The sequence below is a fragment of the Agelaius tricolor genome, unplaced genomic scaffold (assembly GCF_023055355.1).
Source record: "Agelaius tricolor isolate 1412-34295 unplaced genomic scaffold, bAgeTri1.0.p SCAF_7, whole genome shotgun sequence".
Taxonomy (NCBI): domain Eukaryota; kingdom Metazoa; phylum Chordata; class Aves; order Passeriformes; family Icteridae; genus Agelaius; species Agelaius tricolor.
Window position 1 is genome coordinate 32,085,955 of NW_027269267.1, and position 13,581 is coordinate 32,099,535.

Consider the following 13,581-nt stretch of genomic DNA (forward strand, 5'->3'; position numbering starts at 1 on the left):
TCTGGTTAAAAACTGGCAAACCACCCAGTTTTATTTGACTTTTCACTTTTCAAATGACTGCATCAGCTTTCAAATGAGCTTGTCTAAATTCTAAGTTCTGCATATTTAAGAGAACGTATTGCAACAAAGGAAAAAAGTTGACAAAGTACTGATTCAGTTGACGTAGTATTGGAAGGACTGCACAGCATCTGGCCAGCTAAAATATTTAGTCTTTAGCTTCTGGAGTTTTTCTGGACCAACTAGATTTAAGAGAAAAACTATGAAGAATTAATGCTTTCATTTCTCAAGTAATTTCTTAACAAGATATTTATTTTATTTGATCTTTCTGGCTTCCAGAGAAAAGTGTGGAAAATCTTCTCATTTCAGTGTAAAATAGCACATTATTCTTAAATAAAAATATGTATGCTGAAATTATTGGAGACCAGATGTCTTCAATATTGGCTACAGCTGCTGTTAGAGGGATGTTTTGTTTGTCAGAGAACAGACAGATATGTTTGGGGTTCTTCCATCAGTGTTGTAAGGCCAATAACTTACTGTCTGAATTCCTTCTTCTGTTTTCTTAAATAACTCTACATTTCAGGATGAGAATAAGAACAGAATCCATAATCCTGTAGAAAAAGAATCTTTTTTTGCTGGTGGTGATCACTCTGTGTTCTCTGTGGTTTTAGGCTCACTACTCTCCTTTTTACTGTAATAGCAATCCAAAAAAGTGTTTTCATACTTCTGGACAAGAAATCAATTCAATTTCTTTTGGTTTTGAAGAAATCTCTGAACAATGAAACACTAAATGGCCAAATGTATTTTGAAAATATCAGGTGTGCTATTGACTGTTTTGTATATACAATGCTTGTCATAGAATGGGATGGGACCTACCATCAATCATTCAGTCCAACTGCCTGACCACTTCAGGACTTAGCAAAAGCCAAAGCATATTATTAAGTGCATTGTCCAGATGCCTCCTAAATACTTTATGCTCACCAGGAAACCTGTTCCAGTGTTTTACCAATGTCTCAGAACAGAAATGCTTTCTAATGCCCAATCTGAACATCCCTTGGCATAGCTTAGGGCCATTCCCATGTTCCTATCACTAAATACCAGGGAGAAGAGCTCAACACATCCCTCTCCAATTCCCCCTCTCAGGAATCTGCACAGACCAATGAGGTCACCCCTCCAACCTCCTTTTCTCCAAACTAGACCTACCCAAAGTCCCCAGGCACTCCCCCAGGACAGACCTTCCAGCTGAGTTCCCCTCCTCTGGGTGCATTCAGAGAGCTCCACATCCTTTTTAAACTGCGGGGCCAGAACTGCACACAGCACTCCAGGTGAGACTGCACCAACCACTGCCATTCCTTCATCTTGCCTTCATCCATGAGGAGGGTGATTTTAACACAGAATGATACCAAATTAGTTAAATAGGACTTTCTCTACCAAACTTGAGCTCAGTCAAACTTTAAATAAAAATAGATTCTTAAATTTAATCTTGTAGATTCATTCTCACGTGCTTAGTCAGGAACTCTAAAAAGTCAAATTAGAATATTTATAAAATGCTGATGGCTTAAGGGATGCTTTTCTAAAGCCTGGGACATGTGGTCACTGCTAATGGTGGTACTGGAAAAGTCAAAGAAGTATTTTCTCATTTGCAAGTGCCTTTCAGTATGAGATCAAATATGTTGTGGTTTTTCATTTGTAAGTAATCAGTATCTGATCAGTTGATCTTTGAAGGGCTGAAAGTATGCTAAAGATATGAGTGTTAGGCATTTAAACTTAATTTGTTTAGTTTAAAAGTACAGGCAGCCGTATTATAAAACAAGTACCAAAATGCCAAATTACACATTAATCTCCAAAAACATGTAAAGTGCTCTACTAGTGTTAGAGATATAAATGTTTTAGGTCGTGTAAGTTCACATAAATAAAGAATTATTTTTTCTTTAATTTTACATAAATAGCTAGAAAAATATTCATAGGGTAGTAGACTTAAAAATTTTATTGTATTTTTAATCTTAGGATTTTTTCGTTACATTTCACTGAATAATATTGTGCCTAATTGAAAAAATCACTGTATATTTGTGAAGGTTAGGTGCCCAGAGTTTGTGTATCTTTTAGAGCAGCCTCCTTAACCTAGATATGTCTGGTTGAAGCAACAAATACTTGTCTAGTATTTCTCAAAGGAATTAATGCTTTTGAGGTCTCCAGTACCATGAATGCAATACCAGTACAGTTCACTGGAAGCATCAGAACTGAACTACTTTGTTAGTTATCATTGGCAAATAAGAATGGCCTTCATGCCAGAAACTTCAAAAAATTTTCCCAGTCTTCTAAGTGCTGCTGACTAAAGCATCAATTCCTATTTCAAAGAGCAGCCTGGATTCAGTCAGCAGTGTATAGTGTGCCTAGCACTGTGGTGTGGGCCAGCAGCTGTGTTCTGGGTTTGTTGGCACAAAAGCAATGATCATTTGGTTTTAACGAAAGAAGCAAAATAAAGCTGGCAAAGGAGATGTTTTTAAGAGATAGTGAACCATGTTTTTATTTTTCCATCTTCAGAACAGAGGGCATTTTACTTAATTAAGTTTTCTAAATATAATTGGAGCAGTACATCCCAACTACCAAAAAAAGGAGGAAAATAAATGTAAATTGAAAGAATTTGGAGGAAAAGCAGCCTTATTAACAAGGGAAGTTGACTCTAATTCCTTTTTTGCCCTGTGTGTTATGTAATATAACGACAGGAAGGGTTTCAAATTGCTTGCTAAACTTCTGCTTCCCTGCCATTGCAATATGAAAAGTCTGGGAATGGATAGGTAAACAACAAGAGAGACATGTCTGTGGATGTCAGCTGAGTGGCTGGAATATTGATTGAGTTACAAATTCACTTAAAATACTCTAGTCAGTATCTGTATATTGGTTGAAGGAGGGTGATAGTGATGATAGTGAGCAGAAGATTTGAAGAAATTACCAATGGGAAGAAGGAATGGTACAAAATCTAGGCCCACTTACTTTACTGGGTGTCGAGGGAAAAGCGAATATATCAGCAAATTAGTTTTTATGTTTCCCTTTTGGTCCCCTTTCAAGAGTATGTGAATGTATCAACATCAACAGAATTTTGGTAAAAAAATTTGTTCTTCAGTTCTCAGGCACTGACCATAATATTAAGTTAAAACTTGGGTTTAAAATTGATATATCTGAAGTACTATCAAGTTCCACTCATCCTTACAAAGTATTCAGAGAGGTCTTTCACAAGATGTAACCTGGGCTTTTGTAAGAGGCCACTGCAGTGTGGCTTCTTAAAAGAAATGGTTTGTGGGCATCTGTTCCAAGAAATGGTTCAGAACTGCCTTGTGCTGGGTGCTCAGGGTGTCCCTGCTCTGTGGCTGTGGTGAGGGGCATCCCCCTCCATTCCTGTCCCCATCCTGGTGTGTGCAGCTGTTCCCTCGCTGTGCCGGGTGGGTGCTGGCACCCAGCTGCCCAGGTGGGGCCTTCCTGGGAGCTTCCAGGTGCTGCCAAGCTGAGCAGTGTTTGATGCCAGTCGGATCTGTCAGCAGGTGTTTGTTTCCACAAATAACCTGGATTGTGGTTTTCTCCCCAGAAAAGTTGATTGCCTATTGTAGCATCCCATGAACTCCCTCCCATCAGCCAATTCCCAAGGGCTTTGCCTTGGAAAGACTTACCATAGAGTTCATTCCTCCTGTGGGACAGATGAGACTCCCTCATGGACCTCTGCCCATATTTTACAACCTACCCTGGTTTCTCCCTTCCCTGTTTCCTCACTGGTTGGGTACCCCTGGTGGCTGCTACCCCTGGAGACCAATCCCCTTTGCCCTGCCCTTAGCTCTGCCCCCATCCCTTCCCATTCTGAAGCTGTCCAGAGCCCATGGTAGCCCTCGTTTTTCACCTGCATTCCCTTTGGCTTCCATGCAATAAATCTTGCTGGAATTAACTCCTGCAGAAAGACCCTTCTTGCCTCTCTTGCTGAGCCAGCTGTGGTGTGTGAGTCTGACTGCACTGCCTGAATGTTAATCCAGCTGACTCTTCCACAGGAGGTGCTTGTTGGATAATAGGCAGCAGTATCCACCATCCACCTCTCGCGTTGGGTGCTGGCACCCAGCTCCTCAGGTGGGGCCATACCGGGCTCTGCCTTCCTGGGAGCATTCCAGGTGCTGCCCAGGTGAGCAGCATTAGCTGCTGGTCAGATCTGCCAGTAGGTGTTGGTTTCCACAAATAACCTGGGTCGTGGCTTTTCTCCCCAGAAAAGTTGATTGCCTATCAGCGGGAGTTCCACGCGTTGAAGGAGCGCCTGCGCATCGCCGAGCACCGCACGCTGCAGCGCTCCTCCGAGCTCAACGCCATCCTGGAGCAGTTCAGGAGGGCCGTGGCAGAGACCAACGGCAGTAAGAATGCCATGAATAATTTTTCAGGTACATGCTCCAAAATATTTTTTTATAACTCTGCAATGCCAATGTTTCTTGTTATTACTCTAGAATAAGAAATTGCTCCCAAGAGAGGTTAATGAAACTGTTCAGCAGTGTGAATAAAGTTGTATCTGATGTGGGTGTTTTCGTTTGTTTTTTCCAGTTGTTGTCCTTAATGATTCACCCACCCTTATTCAGTCCCTAAAGTCATAAGATTTACTTACTCCATACATAGCTCCCAAAGTTTGGAACTTCTGGTTACTTATCTATTAGGTTGAATATATTTTGATGATTAATTTACATCACTTTTTAAATAGAGTCAGAGGGAAAAAGTGAGCAAACAGAAGAAATTGATGAACTTCCAGCAGTTAAAATAAGCTTAAAAGTCAACTGGAAAATATTAAATCATATAGACTAAAGTATTGCTAATGATTTGTAAGTACAGGAAATGACCTTTTCAATAACTAGTGATTAAACTGGTAAAATCTTCCATAAGTTTTTACCCATTTTGGAGACTGATAGTCAGATTTACAAAAGGCTGTTTGGCAATATTAGAGAAAAACACGGCAATATTCACCAGACTATTGATGTTGACTTCTAAAATCACACTGTTACTGTTTTGTTGCTCTGATTTTTGTGGATGGAAAATGAATAACAAATAAGTACAAATTTTCTGTCAAGAGGTCTGACTTGGTAGGTTGCAGAAATTTCACTGTATTGGTCTTAAGGAGTTGGTCTATAAGGAGTTGAAACTCGAAGAGTTTTGCAATTCAAAAGCCTGGAACAAGATTTTTTTGAATTTGTTGTCTACTTGCCTTTGTGCTGTGATTTACAATTTTCAATAGTTTTTTTTTGGTTGGGAAATGGTTATAATTATAGGCTCCAATGTTGATGCCACTCATGAATTGCTGTCTGACACTAATGGCCTGATCTCAGTAGTTCCCTGGATCTCCAGGAATTGCACAGATAAAGGTTACATTTAGCATGGTCTATAAATCTTGTCTTTCATTTTATGTGTGTGGTTTTGCTTTTAAAATAAAAATGTGTATGGAGGAGGTCAAATAATTTTGATTCTGGATTTAGGATTAAGTTATTGCCACATTTGTTTCTAAAATTGACTTAGCTTGCTTTTAGGCAATATGTTTATAAGGAGTTATTCTCTTCTGATGCAGCTGAAAGTACTAATTCATTTAACATTCTACCATGTCTGGATCCCAGCTGGGATGGACATGCACTTTTTTCATGTAGAGCCATAATGGGAAGCCATCTGAATTACTGAGCTTTTGTGCTCAGAACATAGGATTAGATAGGTTTTTATTAAGCTTAATACACTTAAGTATACATAATACTCTTTGCTCTCTTTGAAGCTGAAAGAATTCCAGATTGTTTTGTGTAGACCCTTATTCATTCAGACAAGAGCTGTCATACTTGGACAGAATTTAGTCCAGGCTTTGCAGTTGAAGTTAAAGAAATGTTAGCAGGAAAAGTAAAATGTTCCTGTATTGGAGTCTATCAAGATAGACATACCTACTTATGGCATCTATTTACAAAGCTTTTTGTGAGGTTTGATGTGGTCAGGAATTTAGCTTCACCTAAAAATAAATGCTTTAAAAATCCCCAAACATACAGAACCAAAATCCACAACAAATCCCACCTATGTTTGTAGAAGCTGTGCTAAGACTCTGAGAGGAATTACGCTTATGGCTTTCTTTTTCTTGCTTCTCAATTTTATCTCAAGAAACCTTGACTACAGTTTTTTGCTTAACTTGATATTATAAAGCCCATAAGTTTTCAAAGATCCATATGCCATCATATTTTTCATTTGAAATGAGTTGTTTTCACACTTGATGCAAGAAAATCAACACACCCAGCAGGGTAATTTTAAAAACTGTTATTTGCAACTTTGAGAGCCACCTGGACATACTGAAGGGCAGCTGCAGTAGAAAGAGCAAGAATAATTCTAATGGAATCTAATATGACAATTCTATGCTAATGGACTAAATTAAGTTTGCTTTTTTTTTTTAGGAATACTCAAAATATCAACTGTACGTTTAATGCTGTTTTATTTTGTATCTCTATGTGCAGTATATTCCAATATGTATTCATTGCTCTGAAAAATTATTTGCAGTAGTGTTTGCTGGATGGTGATGACCTCTGTAAGCAACAGTGAAAAATTATTTTGGGAAATAAGCCTCCCATTTGATTAATTGGGGAAAAACCCCACAAAATCACCAACCCCCCCAGAAAAATGGAGCATTCTTTACTTCTGTAAATTCACACTACATCTTATGTGATCAAATAAATATTAACTGTATCTGTAACAAGATTATAGGTGCAAAATAGTCTTGGCCATTGTTTATCAAAAAAATGAAATAAGAAAAGCCTTCTTTGTAGACAAAATTTGATGACTCAGAGAAGTGCATAATTTATTCTGGCTTTCAGTTAGGACCAAGCTTGGAATTTTATACTGTTTACTATTGCTTAAAATTTCATATAATTTGTTTTCTGCATTTCTGATTTCATGTATGTTTGCAGATGAGACGCTGAAGCTGTTAAAAGAGCTAACAAGTAAAAAATCTCTTCAAGTGCCAAATATCTATTACCATTTGCCTCATTTGTTGAAAAATGAAGGAAGCCTTCAACCTTCTGTGCAGGTTGGCCTTGGAAGGACAGGAGGTATGCTGATATGATGGTTATTTCATGTTTTATATCTGGAGGACCTTCTAGTTTTAGGGAAAGAATTGACTGCATTTCTTGGTAGATGAAGGACATCTCATTTAACTTGTGTGATATTGAAATCCTTTAAATTCACACTGAATCTGAGATGAAAGGAGATTGGTTTCAGCTTTGCTCTTTTCTGACTAATCTCAGTCACACCCCATGCCATGTTAAGGTACACATTAAGAAGTATTTAGTTGGATGAATTTTTTTGTAGCTAAAGGGAAACAAAGCTCAAGTATTTCAGATTCTGAACTGCTAATGGGTATATATCCCTTTGGCTTTTCAGATTTGCAGGGCAACCATGCATGGTTATAATTATTTTAGCATTGATGTTTCTCTTGTTCTGAACAGTATATTTCAATATATAAATTAAAAGTTGAGGGAACTAAGATAACCAGATATAATTGCATCAATAAAATCTGGACAGTGTTGTAGTTAATCCTGGCTTGTGTTTTTTCATTACTTCAGTGAGTTTGATTGCTCCTTCTTTTAACAGAAGGTATGCCTGTATGACAAATGTGTGGGCTCAGGCCACAGGTTTATTTTTCTGACTATAAATACCTTTTATTTCAATGTTGTTGTTCAGGGAGGAAAAATCTAATCATTCGTTATTGTTTTAAGTGAAGTCTGTATTATGTCCTCCTGGGAATATATGGCAGAAATTTGGAATTGAAAAATAGGAATTGGAATCAGATTTATTTAATTAAACAGAGGGAGGAAATTGAGGGTTTTAGGACTTGATGAAGTCTGCTTTATCCTTTCAGTGCATTCCTGCTGCTGTCTGCAGTGTTCCCAGAAGCTAACCAGCCCCTGGGTACAGTGCAGAAGAAAAGCTATGGAAAAGTTAAGCAACACAGGACTCAAACGACCTGCTGAAAGATGGTGTTAATAACTTTGTAGCTGAGGATGTATTGCTTTGCATTTGTAGTGCTTTTATCAGAGAAAAGAAATTTTGTTGAAGAACTTTCATGCAGTTCTGTTGTCCTGGACTTGTTTATTTAGAAGAACCAAACCAGGTGCAAGGAAAGTAATAGAGGCTTTCAGCAGTATTATTTTAAAAGATAACTTCTGAGAAGTTAAATACTTGAGTTTTGAAGAGTGATTTTAAACTTCAGTTAGGGAATTTATTCACTCTTGGTGCACCTTGTCTGAATAACACCAAGGTTGTTGATAATTTCCCAAACTGGGGTTTGTGTGACAACATTTTGGTAACAGGGAGGATACAGGGGTACTTCTCTAAGAGGGGCCAGCAGCTCTCCCTGTCTCCAGTGGAACCAATAGCCAGATCAGCACCACTGGAATAACAGATTGAAGAGAGGGGGAAAAACTGCTCAATGGCAATTGCAGCTGGAGAGAGGAGTGAGAACCTGCAAGGTCAGTGCAGAAGGAGGGGAGGAGGTGCTGCAGGGCAGAGTGCCCTGCAGCCTGTGGTGAAGAGCATGGAGAGGCAGCTGTGTCCCTGTAGCCCATGGAGCAGAGATCCACCTGCAGCCTCTGGAGGACCCCATGTCATGGCAGGAGGATGCCCAAAGGAGGCTGTGACCCTGTGGGAAGCCCACACAGGAGCAGGCTCCTTGGCAGGACCTGTGGACCCATGGAGAGAGGAGCCCACGCTGGAGCAGGCTTACTGGCAGGACTTGTAACCCTGTGGAGAACCCACAGTGGAGGAGCCTGTTCCTGAAGGACTGCAGCCCATGGAAGGGACCCATGCTGGAGCAGTTTATGAAGAACTGCAGCTTGGAGAAAGAACTTCCATTGGAGATGTTAATGGAGAACCATCTGCCATAGTAGGGACCCCGTGCTGGATCAGGGAAAGAGTCTGAGGAGTCCTTCTACTGAGGAGAAAAAAGTGGTGGAGATCATGTGTGATTAACTGAATTCCAGCCTCCATTCCCCATCCCCCTGTGCTCCTGGGAGGGAGGAGGTAGAGGAATCAGGTGTGAAATTGAGCCCAGGAAGAAGGGAAGGGGGAGGGAAAGGTGTTTTAAGATTTGGGTTTATTTCTCATTACCCTCTGTTCATTTGCTCAATTCATAATAAATTAACTTCCTTAAATCTGCTTTGACTGTGACAGTAAGGAGAGGTCTCTCCCTGCCCTTATTTCTACCCATGAGCCTTTTGTTACATTTTCTCCTTCCTGTCCAGCTGAGGAGGTGAGTGATAGAGCAGCTTTGGTGGGTACCTAGTGTCCAGTCAGCATCAGCCCATCACACCTACACAATAGTCTGACATGTCTAGGACTGGGGTTTTTTTGTCTTCTGTGTTTGTTCTGAGAATTGGTGTTAACTGTTAGTCATGCTCCTGATGCTGGGTGGCATATTTTAAAACTATTTTTAATTACTGCAATCTCCACCTTTTAAACCTTTGCATTTATTAAGCAATGCCTTATTGCAAGATTTTTGTTTTCTATCTTGTGTATGCAATCACTGAAAGTACCTCTCTGGTTTGTTTGATTTCAGTTTCCATTGTAATGGGAATACCTACAGTGAAAAGAAAAGTCAAGTCTTACCTGACAGAAACTCTCCACTCCCTTATTGATAAGCTGTCCCCTGAAGAAAAACTGGATTGTGTTATGGTTGTCTTTATAGGAGAGGTAAAATCGCTTACATTTTTTAATAAAATTTCTAACCTGCCTTTAATCACAAGTAACACTCCTTTCAGGAATTGATGAGGATCTGCTTTTTCTTCAAGATGCAGACAGATGACTCTCTCCTTCCAGGAAAAGGAAAGTGTCAGTCTTGGGTTTCTGAGATACAATCCTGAAGAGCCCAGCTTTTTCTGTTTATCAGGGGAAAGGATTCAGTGGATTGGTTATTTTGCAAATCTTATGTTTATATTTAGTGGCAAAGATGTATTATTCCTTCAACATAAGAGTAATGGCTAAGGAACTCTGTTGTAGGGGAGGATTCCTTCCATTTTCTTTGTGCTGCTGCTTAGTCCTCTGTCAAACGAGTGCTGCAGTTGGAGATGTGAGGCACAGATTGTTATTGAATTAATTTTCTGGACAATGTGGATGTTTGAAGCCCAGACCTTTTTAATGGATTAATTCAGTGTTCAGTTGGACTGTTTGTTCACTTTGGCTCTGATTTAGTGGAAATCAAATTTAGGAAAATGATAGAGTACTTTCAGAAATAATTCTGTTAGATGCTGGGAATTGCATGTACCTATTTTGTTCTTTATGCCTTTCTCAGAAGTCTGAATTAGACACTGGGAAATTTATATTTATGTTTGACCTTCATCCATCTAACTGTAGTGCTCTGCTGAAACAGGCTTTTATAAGTCCCACAGATGAAAATTCAAATCCCCAATTATAACTGGAAATGGTTTTAATTTAGTGAGCTGGTGTCCATTCAGGGATAAATCAGTAGAAAATCAGTCATTTTAATACTTTTATTATCAACATATTTTAAAACTTTCATTGGAAAGTTTGTAAATATTTTGCTTTTATCTGAGAATTGTTTCTTAGTATTTTCTAATGCAAACTGCTCTATTTTCTCTTTCTTGACAGCCAGTCAAAAACTGTCTGTCTGGACAGATACAGTTTTTCTGGGAAAAAAAATTCTTTTAAAACATTTCTTGGTTGAGAGTATCAGGGAACAGAATTCTTTCTGAATTACTGGAATGCTGTGTTTTTCTTCACTGTATTAGTTGGAGAAATTTTATTGCCTGTGAATGTGGCTTATTTTCAAGGTTTAAAACTGAAGTTTCTTTTGTTTTGCTTAAGGAAGTCTGAGCTATGAGGTCTGTCTGTCATCATTGGATTCTCTGTCTTCTGCAAAATTTGGAATAGGAGTGAAGTGTCCCCAATGCCCCATCTTGTGCTGCCTTAGACAAGCCATATTGCTGTACCTGGGTTTTCCATAGCTGGAAACTTCCTTCCTTTGAGGTGCTGTGGAGCGCTCTCACCTTGGGAGTGTTTCTACAGAAGTGACTACCAGTGAACTGAACATTTCAGCAGGGGAGCTGCTGCTCCTGTGGCCATGGAGAGTTGTGTGGTTACACAGCAGTTACCCACTGTGTTTTACTTCTTTATTGCACTTTGAGAGCAGTTCTGTGTGCTTATTCAGGTGCCTGTTTTGGGCACGCAAGTCAGGAATGTATGGGAACAACTGAAGAACCAAAGTTTATATTTTTGTTCTCTTGTAACCACTCACTAGATTTGCATTTCTTTTTCTTTTCTCCATCCAATTTATTCTCTTTCCTTCTTTATTCTTGGACAATGTTTTTATTTTCTTAAGCTCAGTATCTTATAGTTGCTTTGCAGTTGCTACAGGGAACTCTCGACATGATTAATATGGTGCATTAAATACTTCATCCTGAATTATGCTGTGCTTTTTCTGAGTTATTCTGTATATTTCAGTTTCCTTCTGCAAGAGGAAAACTGCAGGTTTAATAAGCATTTTCTCTGGCTGTTTGAAGGAAGGTCTACTCCTCTGGTAGACTTCTGTTTCTCCTTAGATAAAAAGAAGGGCCGTGTCTTTTAAAATAGCCTTGTCTGTCCCCTCTTATCTGTGGCATATCCCGGTCTGAAATGCATTGCACTATTGCTGTCATTAACAGGTGCAATAATAAAGGCTTATTTAAAAATACATTAGAGCTTTGACCAACTATGCTTATTTTAAAAATTATGTCAAAAGCTTCTAAAAAAAGGTATGGCCTCTGCTCCAACATATGTGCAGTTTAAGTACAGCAAGAAATGGTCATAGGGTGAGGTTATGTAATTTTGCTAATAAGCTTAAAATTACTATCTGTGCCTTGTCTATAGCTTGTAGCAATAGCAAAAAAGGGAGCACAAGGCTACAAAAGTGGTTTTAGAAGAAAATTATAGAAAAAAATAGCATTTTAAAAGGATTTTATTATTTTACTTGCTATCTTTATTTGAGAAATCAAATTTACAGTGTTTAAGAAGCATTGCTGGGAGCCATAGTTGTGGACTGTAATCTCTGTGCTAAGCACACTACAAAACTCTTCTAATACTGCTGTTTTTTGTAGTTCAATCTCACTCATTTCTTTTCATTTCATTTTTTTTGCTAGAAAACAAATTAGAAGGCTAATGGCCTTCTGCAAACAGCATCAACAGTGTAAACAGAGGAGCTAGTAAGTATAGATGCATTATGGTTGCTAAATAAAAAGATCTGTATATTAATTTACTGTATGGATATTTCTCAGTAATATAATTGTACACAGTAAATTTCCATACTGGAAGTTCAAGAAACTCTGAAATATCTCAGCTGATGTGACAACTAATCACCAATTTAAATAATTACTAGAATTGCTTGACAGTAAACTATTCAATTGTCCTAGTTACTGACATATGTCTGTGTTCTCCAATTTGTTAAAATCACTTTATGGCAGAATAATTTGCAGGTATTCATTAGGATGACTAATAAATAGGTATGATTCATTATTCCTTAATACTTCAAAATCTTTTTGTTCCCCCTCACTATGTAGCTAGTTCCTAGTTCATATGAGTTGAAAACAAATTATTTAAATCTCATTAACCTGCTTTGTACAAGAACTTGTTTTCAGATTAAGCCATAGACTCTAGGTTTAAGAAATCATGAACTCAGAGTTAAAATTGTTGTCTAGTGTTTTTATTCATTAGGGCTCGCAATTAACATGGGAAACATGGTTTTGAAATACTTTAAATTAGTGGAACAACAGACATACATATACACACACAACTGAATATGAGAGAAATTAGAATACTTTCCTGGTATCTAAACAAAATGTTATTTCTTTTTTTTTCTATGGGGAGGTCTCATTTACAAGGAAGAAAATGCATCTTAGACTTGTTCTAAATATATCAGAAATTATTGTCAGTCCACTTCATTAATCAGAGACTTCACTTAGCACAGTCTTTTGTACAAACAGTAATCAGTGCATGCTGGAAAGACTATAAGCCCTTGATTTGACCAAAAATATCAGAAGGACAAATCATTTCAGGAAGAATTGGAAGCCACTACAGGTATGCAAAAGCATTTTGCTATTTCTGTGTGCTGCTGATTACATCTGACTAGGTAGCACTTGACCAGACATTTGTTCTTGGAGCATTAGACCACAAGTTTTACTTTCTTACATATTCCTGATTTAAATCTTACTCTGTTTCATGTATGTACATTTCACTTAAGCTGGAAAAATTTACATATCTTGATTATCTTTTACTATCATTGTGTTATCTCTTTATGTAAACAGTGGCTGCTAAATTAAGAGATGTTGATCTTGAGTAGTGTTTTCTCTGTGCTCCTTCTGTGGAGAATCTTATTTATCAATTCTTTGGAAAAGTTTCTGTCCTGGTTAGGTCAGTGTGACACAAGCACCCAGCAAGGAACCATCCTGTGCATGGATATGAACAAAGCCTTAGCAGATTAAAGACTGGGTCAAACCTTGCTGAACCTGTTTTGTAGGTATTGACACTGCAGTGCAATATGTAAACCTTCTCCACAAAATAAACAAG

General features: G+C 38.3%; 1 protein-coding gene across 1 annotated transcript in view; it reads left to right on the top strand.

Moving 5' to 3' along the window:
• Window positions 1–13,581, top strand: part of MGAT4A (alpha-1,3-mannosyl-glycoprotein 4-beta-N-acetylglucosaminyltransferase A) — a 77,652-nt gene that overhangs the window by 23,312 nt on the left and 40,759 nt on the right. Inside the window, exons 3-5 of the mRNA XM_071430862.1 lie at window positions 4,242–4,409; window positions 6,939–7,079; window positions 9,584–9,717. Of these exons, the coding sequence (XP_071286963.1) occupies window positions 4,242–4,409; window positions 6,939–7,079; window positions 9,584–9,717 (443 nt within the window). The remainder of the gene's footprint in view (window positions 1–4,241; window positions 4,410–6,938; window positions 7,080–9,583; window positions 9,718–13,581) is intronic.